This window comes from Xiphophorus couchianus, chromosome 22 (assembly GCF_001444195.1).
Source record: "Xiphophorus couchianus chromosome 22, X_couchianus-1.0, whole genome shotgun sequence".
NCBI classification, from domain to species: Eukaryota; Metazoa; Chordata; class Actinopteri; order Cyprinodontiformes; family Poeciliidae; genus Xiphophorus; species Xiphophorus couchianus.
In genome coordinates, this window is record NC_040249.1 from 15880454 (window position 1) to 15890278 (window position 9825).

At 37.1% G+C, this 9825-nt stretch overlaps 1 protein-coding gene across 2 annotated transcripts; it reads right to left on the reverse strand.

Moving 5' to 3' along the window:
* Positions 1 to 104: 104 nt before the first annotated feature.
* tmem87b (transmembrane protein 87B) lies at positions 105 to 9817 on the reverse strand. 2 transcript variants are annotated; one of them, XM_028006094.1, is made up of 19 exons: positions 9638 to 9817; positions 8840 to 8900; positions 8156 to 8247; positions 7934 to 8068; positions 7786 to 7839; positions 6821 to 6968; positions 6647 to 6708; positions 6108 to 6291; positions 5699 to 5798; positions 5508 to 5601; positions 5256 to 5327; positions 3532 to 3640; positions 3303 to 3361; positions 3108 to 3211; positions 2953 to 3026; positions 2433 to 2503; positions 2207 to 2259; positions 2067 to 2097; positions 105 to 1858 (listed from the first exon to the last, which is right to left on the reverse strand). In XM_028006094.1, the coding sequence occupies exons 1-19, from the start codon at positions 9785 to 9787 to the stop codon at positions 1817 to 1819; spliced, it is 1695 nt and encodes a 564-aa protein (XP_027861895.1). In that variant the 5' UTR covers positions 9788 to 9817; the 3' UTR covers positions 105 to 1816. The 2 variants fall into 2 exon arrangements, with proteins under 2 accessions (XP_027861895.1, XP_027861894.1); XM_028006093.1 differs by lacking the exon at positions 5256 to 5327 and adding an exon at positions 4932 to 5003 and having other exon boundaries at positions 9638 to 9787.
* Positions 9818 to 9825: the final 8 nt, after the last annotated feature.

Genomic DNA, 9825 nt, shown 5'->3' on the forward strand with positions numbered 1-9825 from the left:
GTTTAAGTGTCATTTTGATTTAAGCTTGTTTAGTTTAATCCTATTATTTCTTTAAAATGGTACGGTAAAACAACCAATGAAATCGTAAATGATAAAACGTGCTCCTGAATTCAAATAATATTTATTGAGTGCATTGTACAGTTTGAAAAACAGGAAAACCTTGATATTGCAGAGTTGAATTGCAATACTTCAGGTTGATTTCAGAAAGAAAAATGACAAAAAAGATGAATTTTCTTATCCAAACACTTCCCACTTGTGGAATCATGAAAGAAGAAGAAAAAAAACACAACTGAGCCAAAACCCACCTGTACAAATAATCTGAGGTCAGCTTCAGGTGTCTGCAGTTTTAAATAACAGGACAATTCGCCATCATAAGCACAAATATTTCCAGGTTTCCAACCAATACAAAAAAAATTGCAATGAGGACATTATAAACCCATTCAAGTGGTCATCTAGTGCTGACCACATTACTCATAATGTGTGAGGACGTCGCCAAGACAAACATAACAAGCTCTGCTGTTAGATTTAGACTACATGCAGACAAAAATAAAATCAGGCAGGTCTTTTGAAAATAAATTTTAAAAGAATAAGACTGAGACAACATGTTTGTTACTAAGGTTTCTGTGAATGCAATAATTTTTATCAGTAATTAACACACACATTGCAAAGAAAAAACCTGCAGACTGAAAAATATTTTAGGACAGTGCAGAGCATATGGAAGCACACATCGTAAACACACCGTAAACATGGGAAAAATGCAAACAATAAACGCATAAGTACACTTTAAACACAAATAAATAATGAAAAAAAATCACTAAACTTTGTATTAACAGACATACAGCATATTGCTCCACATCTCATGCTCCCACCCACACAGTAGTTTCAAAACATTAACTCTAATTCTACACAACTCAACTAACCCAGCTACAATTAAATTTATTCTCTTCTTTCCCTCACACACATTCACTAACCCTCGGCATGTTGGGTCGTTTCAATCTGAGACAAAAAGATACTTTCATCCAAGTTGTTCTCAGAAACCCACCAAACGAGGCCTCACGAATAAAAGACGGACACGTAGGCACAGCTTTGATCCTGAAAGTGCATAAGAGCAAAAGATCTATGCAAAAATTACCGTGTTGCAGTTTACAAAGTCGGTTTTACATCTGGTAAAAACAGGATGCTCAGGACGCTCCTGATTTATGCAAAACGGATTTCCCCGACTTCTACAAACATCGGCAAGTTTTGATATAAACCAAAATCCTGATTTGATGTTAAATATTGACTATAGTGTAGTTAAAATTTGTCTTGTGGCTGTAAAATTAACTTCCATTTATATTTTCTTAAATACTTATGGGGGAAAAAAAAGGCTTTCAGATATTTTGAAGAGTTAAATCCTATCATCCTATCATATATTTGAGAGTACGCTTATCCATGAGACTCACTCCAGTAAAATACATCTATAGTGTACAACAGAAATAAATATATAACAGGAAATACTCTCTTTGGAAAGCTCAAAACTGATGGAAAAAAAACTGAAAAAGTGAATCTTTTGGTCTCTAAAAAGACAAATATTTCCTTTTGATAGATAAGGTAAGAAAAACATGGAAAGTAGCAACAGCTTCCCCCCAAAACTGCTTTGCCTACACAACTCTGTGAGGTAGCAGCTACTTAAGAGGATGCCCTGAAAAACATAGGAAAGAATAAAAGAAATAAAATAATGGCACTCCACCACTGTCCACTAGAAAAATCCTGGTGGAAACTGCTTCAGTGTCAGGAGCAGCTGCTGTGTTTCTCCATCAGCTGGAGGTTTTCTGCATCACTCCAGCTTCGACATCTCATACTTTGTCGTCATAATTTCCTGGAAAATAAAATGTGGCAATAATTTTTATACATCGTTTTCTTTGATTGTATTTATTTAAACCAATCATCTGAGGCTCAAAACCCAAACTGATAAAACTGAAGTAAAAATGCAGTATTTTCTGCAGATTAGATAGTAATCATTACTGGGGTGAGTGTAGTTGTGCGTCTTATTTTGTGGTTTCAATCTTTCTAAAAGTTTTTCATACCTCATCAGAGTCGAGCAGGACTGGAAGGGCTCTGAGGGGATGAAATGAGAAGCACACTGTTACAATCACACATGCCTTAAATTTAAAAATAAATCTAGAAGAAGAAGAGAATAATTCACTGCACTTCTAAGGAGGCTTACACATCAGTAAGAGAGCTTGGAATGTTGTCCTCCACCCACTTTAAGTCTTCATCCTGAGCAAGAAAGAAAAACAAAGAATCAGAGCAAATACTGCCACCTGCTGATACAACACACACTAAACGACTTTTATTCTAAACGTTGCTCCTATTTTATGAAGTTATCATTAAAGGAAGATGCTGAATAAACAAGTTAAGACAGAATAAACGAATGCTGCAGCGTTACTCACTGGGTTTGTTTCTGGAGGCTTTGCCGTGCCGTTTGTCTCAACCTTGGCTGATCTCAACTTTATGCCATCAGCTACAATTTTAGGAGAGAAATCTATCAACAAATGTTTACACACCTTTCGGATAAAGCTGCTATGATGAAACAGCCCATTCTCACTCCCAACTCGTCATATATTGACGCATCGGACGGTCCGTCCTCGTCACATGTTGACGCGCAGGGTACCCCTTTCGCGTCAATATGTGACGCGAGGTGTTTTACACTATGCCTTACCGTAAGTTTTGCCCTAAACCTAACCAAATCGTTGGGTTTTGAAGGTTCGGCAGCGGTTACGAGAACCCTTCGCGTCAAAAATCCACGTAAAACATGTGCCCTGCCCAAATCGTCAACATGTGACGCTGAAGGACCCTGCCCAAGTCGTCAACTTTTGACGCGAAGGGGGTATGTGACGCATGGTCAGAAATTGTCCTAACTCGTCAATATATGACGAGTTGGGAGTGAGAATGTGTTGGATAAAACCGTACCGATGTTTGAAGACGCGATGAACTCCTCAATGTCCTCGTCTTCGGAGTCATCAATGAGAGGCGTGAACGCATACCTGTTGGCAGAGGAATAATAATTAATACAGCAGATACATTAGCTAAGGGTGGTTTAATAACCTGCCTGAACTGCTTCTTACCTTTGGTTGTTTGCGGACGGCCGCCATAAAAACATTATGACGAACAGAACAAAGGAGAACAAGAATCTCCAGAAAGCGTCCTCAACCCAAACCTCGATCCAGTCCTAAGAATTAAAATGTAGAGATTTAAAAAGAACTAAATAAATGAGCAAAAGCCACATAGGTACAACTGGAAAAGAAATAAAGTATGCTTACAGACTGGCAATCTGCTAAGTGCAACTTTTTAGCAGACCAAGCCATAAAGATGATAGAGGCTGAAAGGGAAAGGCGACGGTAAGAAACTGCATTGTGTGACTTTTCATTTAAGGTTTTTGTTGTTTCATTTAATAAATGTACTCAAAGGTTGTTTTTTTCTGAACACAAACCTGGTTGGCATGGTAACTTTGCTTTATTACAGCTGTATAAGGACAGGTGCGGCACTTACCAATGACGGCGAATATTAGTGTGTTTGTAAAGTGCCTGTAGAGCGACAGCTTCACAGCGTTTCTCCTCAGCTTCAGAGTTTTGATGGTTTGGGCTAAGCTGACAAAGATGTGGCAGTGGTAGTCAAGGGAAACAAACAACTGGCATCACATGGAAACCAAAGTAAAAAAAAAAGGTCCATTTGAACTCTACAGGTTAGTTTGATTTATTTACTGCAGCTGAGAATAAACTGTTGAGCTCACCATTACTGACCTATTTGTTCGGCAGCCATACTGGGGTTTGAGATCCTGGGTACTGAAAAACGTCTGATTTTGTAAAGATATGTTTGTTTTTTATATAGATTATTATTACAGCGGGTCGTCACCCATTCACAGTTCGGTATTCAGAGATTTTTCTACAAAACGTGACTCAAAATTATTCTTGGAAAATTTACAAATTGTTTCATGCAGGACATCTAAAATATTCAAAAGAAAAAGCAGCTACTGAGGCTGAAATATCTACTTGCAATGCTACTTGACATACTATTGGCCAACGTTTTCAAAGCAGCCAATCAAAGAATGCCATTCAGCATTGATTGGCTGTGCCCTCCACTGCGTGTGTTTGAACTTTTAAAATAGGCAGTGCTAAATGTTTTTAGATGGGGTATTTATCTAGTATTTATTGATTTTATTTATTCAGATGCAGCTATGGACTCTAACCCCCAGCAAATACCGCCGGTCCACTGTACCAGATTATTTAGATCTTTATATTTAGACCATGAATTGTACAACCTTTAGTAAATACTTTCATAATCAGACATAACACTGACAGTTTTTTCCAAATCTTTTGTTAAAAAAGTTTTCTATTTTTGACATGTGGCTTTTATCAAATACAAAATAAAATATTACTAGAAGTTACATGGTTCACAGGTTATTAAATAATGTTTTTCTTTTACATCCCAGTCATTAATCCAACTTTGTTGTGGGTTGACAAATGTATTTTAGTGCCTATATGTCAGCTTATGATTAGAAAGTTGTTTGTTTTTTCAAAAAATGTAAAACTTTAAATTAAAGCTTGAATACCATCTGGGCAATCAACAACAGTAGGATTCATTGTGAAACAAGTTACTCAGATCCTCAATAGTTCAGTCTGACATCCAAATGCAGTTTGTACAACACAAGCCAGACTAAATACAGGAAAATATCATTACACAGGAAAGGATTAGAAGAGAACAGTCGAATCACTTACAGAAAAAAAAATAAAACAAGCAGGTATAGAATCAATGATTAACGTGAATTATTTCCTCTCAAATGCATGATAACAGAGAAACTATACTTAAATTATGTTACAATTCACCCATTTAAGGTTTGAGGCGCAGAAGGGAACCGCACAGGGAAAGGTTGCAGGAGCACAAAAGGATATCCACCAGCATAAAGAAGAATCAAGCAGAGCCAGGGGAATGTTGGCCAACAGGGCCAAATCAGAGTCTTTTGTCTGGAGGGGATCAGAGTGCAAAGGACACAAAAAAAGAAGAGAAAGATGAGGGGGAAAAACCTCAGATTGGATGGGAGATAAGAAAAGCAACACAGCAACCAAAACATTTGACTATTTACCCAAATGGAAATAAAAGAAACAAGTCATCAATCCCCAAAAGCAAGAGTATCCAAAAGCCACTGGCTCACCATGAGCACTTCATGTTACATTAACCGCTGATTATTGCAGCTGATGAGTTTACTGGAAGGATATGAACCAGATGGCGCAGGAATCAAACACAGCCAGAACAATGGCTGTCATGAGAGCGGCGCTATTGTCTCGACCCTTCAGTATGAATCGCAAAACATATTGAGAAAAACAGATTGTGATGTCACGCTGAAGTCTGAACATGATCAATAAATGTTTATTTGGAAACAACTTCTATAAAAAAACTAGATTTTTCCCCCCATCGGTTTTGTTTCGTAAAAATTATTCCCAATTAAAGACGGCGAGAGCTCGACTCACCCCTGTGATCCTCAAGACACCTTCAATGCTAGCAAATGCGAAGTAGAGGATGCCGAGTCCTACAACTCTGTGCATCACTGTCCCGAGCCGCGGCCTGAAAGAAACACCACAAAAACATGAAGGTAAATGCTTAATATTTCAAAAACAAAAAAAAAAGTATCTAACAGACTGCGTTACAGAAAACGAGGTACTTTATGATGCCGTATCCCAGGCTGACGATGATGACGAGAAGTCGTGCCAAAGTCCTCTTGAGAGCGGAGAGCAACTCTGCAAAGATCAACAAGCCAGGAGCTGCAGAAATAGAAAAAAACAAAAAAACAAACAGAAATCGACATTTCTAGATTTGCTTCATGATTCTAATTGTGTATTTTGCAGGGAGGGGGAGGGGGGGCTAAACGTCTACAGTGTTGTTAATATGCCTTATTTTTGTTCCTTTATTGTTCCCTAAAATAGTCAACCAGGGTATTTGAAAGGGGATATATAAAAAAACCATTTCACTATTTGGAAATCAAATTTATCATAAGAATTTTGCACATTTTTTGAAGGATGTTTAAATAACTAAGTCAGATATAGTTTGTGTGGTCATCTAGAGACACTCACAGGCAGAGCCGACGACATTGGTGTTCTCATATTCGGCGCAGAAGAGCGCCTTCTCCATCATGCCGAGGAAAATGACTCCAGCTATCCAGAACTGGATCCTCAGCAGATCCTTCCAGTAGCAGGCTGCCCAGACAAACCACAGCAAGGCGTACAGGATGTACACGACGCACATCACCATGTAGAACTGCAAACGGAAAGATGTTAGTCGATAATCACATCATATATGGAAGCAGTTTTTCTCCATTTATTAGAAATTTCTCAAGATATTCTCCACTAATGTCTTGAGACGGTGCTTTCCTTGCATTTTGTCCTTTTCAGAGTACAGAGTTAGGTTTAGATCTATAAGCTGTACCTCACTCTAACATCCAAAAACTCAGAGATCTACTGTACAATCGACAGATTCAAATTTAACTACAAAGAGACAGACTTAATGTTTGCAGCAATACATCCAATGGGAATGAAAAATAGTCTTAAAATGAACATGAAAATGTGTCTGTGGCACAAGTTGCAAAACTAACTCCTAGAAGTTTTGTACTTACGATCATGAGCGGCCACTCTGAGATAGAAATGTAGCCGTGTTTCCCTCTCATCACCACATTAACTGGAAACAACAACATCCAAGCATCACATAAACTCTGTAGATATCTGACATTAAGGAACATATGGAGCCCTGGCTGATTTCCAAACCAGCCTTTTAAGGTGAAATATCTCACTTTTTAAATTCCAGCTGGTCTCGTTTATATCAGGAATGACCTTAACCACCAGCAGGTAAGGCCCATTCCTCCATGTGGTGGCTATGACGTTCTCTTTGGCGCTGTCAATTTCACACTCACCTGTAAGCCAGTTAGGGTCACTTTTTTCCTGCAAAGTTTCATAAGTAATGCAGAAGCAATAAATCTTTGGACAGATTTAACTGCAAGGAATCAAAAGTAGCACAGATGATAAACTTAACTGCTCTGATTTGTTAGCACTGATTATAATCTACAGGGTTCCTGAACATTTTTCTGAACATTCTCTGACTTATAATAAATTCAAATGTCCATTATGAAATTCACTGCTGACATTTCTTCTTTAAAAGCAGAACATGCAAAAGCCATGGACAGATAGATGGACATACAAACACTGCAAAAAACACAACGTCTGTTATTACAGATCTATTTTGTGCTCAGTTTCTAGTGCAAATATTTTCGTATATCACTTGACATAAGATAAAACTAACTTGCAAGCAAATTTTAACAAATATATAGGAATCAATAATACCTTCATATTGATAAAAGAATTTCTAGTTCCACATGCATTTTTTTCCCTCTTATAACATGGGAAAAATGTTTTGTTATAAGCGAAATAATATCAATTGTCAATATTAAACAATTTTTCACTTAAAACCTCATATATCTTGCACTAAAGTTAATTGTAAGTTCTTTTTGTCTTATTTACAGTGAACTGAGATGTTTGCACTAGAAACTAGACAAAAACACTTGGTAATATTTTGTTTTTCTGCAGTGAATGAACATATTAAGAGAGTCTGGAAAACCATTTTTCCATCCTGATCTAGATTTGGAATAATATTAAATGAAACATTGTAGTTTTTTAAACTGTGTAGGGATTCTTAATCTTAACCTTTAGTTTTGATGTATTTATGTAAAGTAAAGAGTGAAACATATTTAAGTTTTCTTACTGGTCCTTCACTCCCATCTGTTGGGTTAACAGACCGTGGTTTTGCCTTGGCTTTCTGAGAAACAGAGAAAAGATGCTGGGTGATGAGAAAAGTCAAGCTGTTAAATGTGCCGATAATTAATGCTGAAGAACCAACGTAGCAAACGTACGCAGAGCCCAGGAAAGACGCTCCGGCCGCTGCTACACGTAATAGAACTGTGCTTGTGTTCTATGTACTCGCCCTCTGCGTTGGGTTTCGGGTCCAGGCTCTCCCCTCGGCTCTGCAGAGTCCGTTCATACATCTCCTAGAATCACAACCAAACATTCAGTCGTAAAAGTATAAATAAAAAAATTAACTAGTGAAACTGATGGCTTGGAAGAACTGTACTTACTTCAATATTATTGTATTCATTATAACAGGGGTAGTATTTTAAAAGCCAGTGGATTGTGAATTTCATCTGCTTGGAACAACTAGGAAACACAACTGAGAAATGAAGATACTTTTTAATGGAGGACACAAAAACGGCAACATTGTAGTTTAAGGTTACGATGAAAAGAAATTCAGCTATTTGGATATTTTTCAGACTATCGTGGTGTGGAAACTAGAAGAAGCACCAAATTTCACTCTTATAAAGAGACACAGTTTTAAAACTACAAGAGTCAAGTAAGTAGGCTGGTCACAATAACATATTTTTGCTGGAAGAGGAATTGTTGGAATACACGATAATATTCATGTTTTGAAACAATTTTCAATTAATACAACAATAAATGCATAATAATGCAAGTACTAATTTCCAAAGAACATTTAGCATTGGAACTGCAAGACATTTTAAATATTCAATATACATAATAAAACCACCAAAACAATAAATAAATAAAATGGATTATGAAGTCTCAACAAAATAAAATATTACAGGACAGCATCATTTTAAAGATAAAGTGTACGACACAAACAAGCATGGCAATGGAAATGATTTCTGTAATTTTTGATTTATCAAGTGATAAATTGATTTATGGCTTGTTGTGACAGGCATACAAGAAAGAACAATATCAGTGTGTGCAATATCAGGTCTTACCTTTAAGTACAACATCTGTGTCTGTAAACATGGCTTTCTTTAATATGATTGGTTTTGAGCCCTGCACAAAAGCAAATAAAGCATGTGAGCAAAAACACTGGAGGACAGTGAGGCAAAGGTTAAATTAGTTTTGAAAGTGAAGCTAATTTAAATTTAAAACAAATTGTAGTTCCATCTTTGCTGCAGAGTACAAGAGATGATCAAGAAGTAAACAGCAAACGTCACTGTAGTCCATATGGTTCACTTAGTCTAGACTTAGGGCTCAATTGATATTGCAACTAAAGTAGAGGAAACTGGATCTTCTCAGATCTCTACTTGAATTATTGATCAAGATGTTTTCCGAGGGCAGACTCTAGGAACTGTGGTAAGTAAGATAAGAATCAGCTTTAAATGTTACAATTACATGAGATTTTAGAGAAAAAAAAGCCATAATGTTATATTGTAACCCAAACAATTATAGATACGTGGAAAAAGGGGTAACGAATAACTTTATGGTTCATTACAATAAATGGTTAAACAACTCATGTTCACCAAGAGCTAGTTAGCTCTTAGCTACCCATAAATTGTTTTCTAGCATTTAGGCTAAATGCTAGGAAACTGTCTACTTTTTATTTAAATTTTTATTAGCACAGCAAAAAAGAGCAACTGATAATAGCATAAGGTTAAATCGACACTCAAAATGAATGGCTTCTATCACCAGCACACACTAAGCTCATTACAAGTTCAAATCTATAGCCTAATGCAGCTAGCGTTAGCTTGAGGTGCTGCAGTTATCTACTGCCTCCGGGTAATACTTACATTAACAACCGAAATTTCCCATAGCCCTGTTTCTGGTGCCGCGGCTGTTTCTTGTACAGTGCCAAGGAAAACTGTAAAAAACACCAACCACGGATAAATAACTCCCAGGCTGGGGCAGCTCCACGTCCTCATACTGACAGCAGCTGCCATGTTTGCTCATGGATTTTCTGATACTGGCCTCTAGGAGG

Coding starts and splice junctions, on each gene's coding strand:
- tmem87b (XM_028006094.1), bottom strand. CDS start 9,787: ATGGCAGCTGCTGTCAGTATGAGGACGTGGAGCTGCCCCAGCCTGGGA. Junction 5,602..5,698: donor CTGGGATACGGCATCATAAA/GTACCTCGTTTT, acceptor TGTTTCTTTCAG/GCCGCGGCTCGGGACAGTGA. Junction 3,362..3,531: donor ACTAATATTCGCCGTCATTG/GTAAGTGCCGCA, acceptor TTTCCCTTTCAG/CCTCTATCATCTTTATGGCT.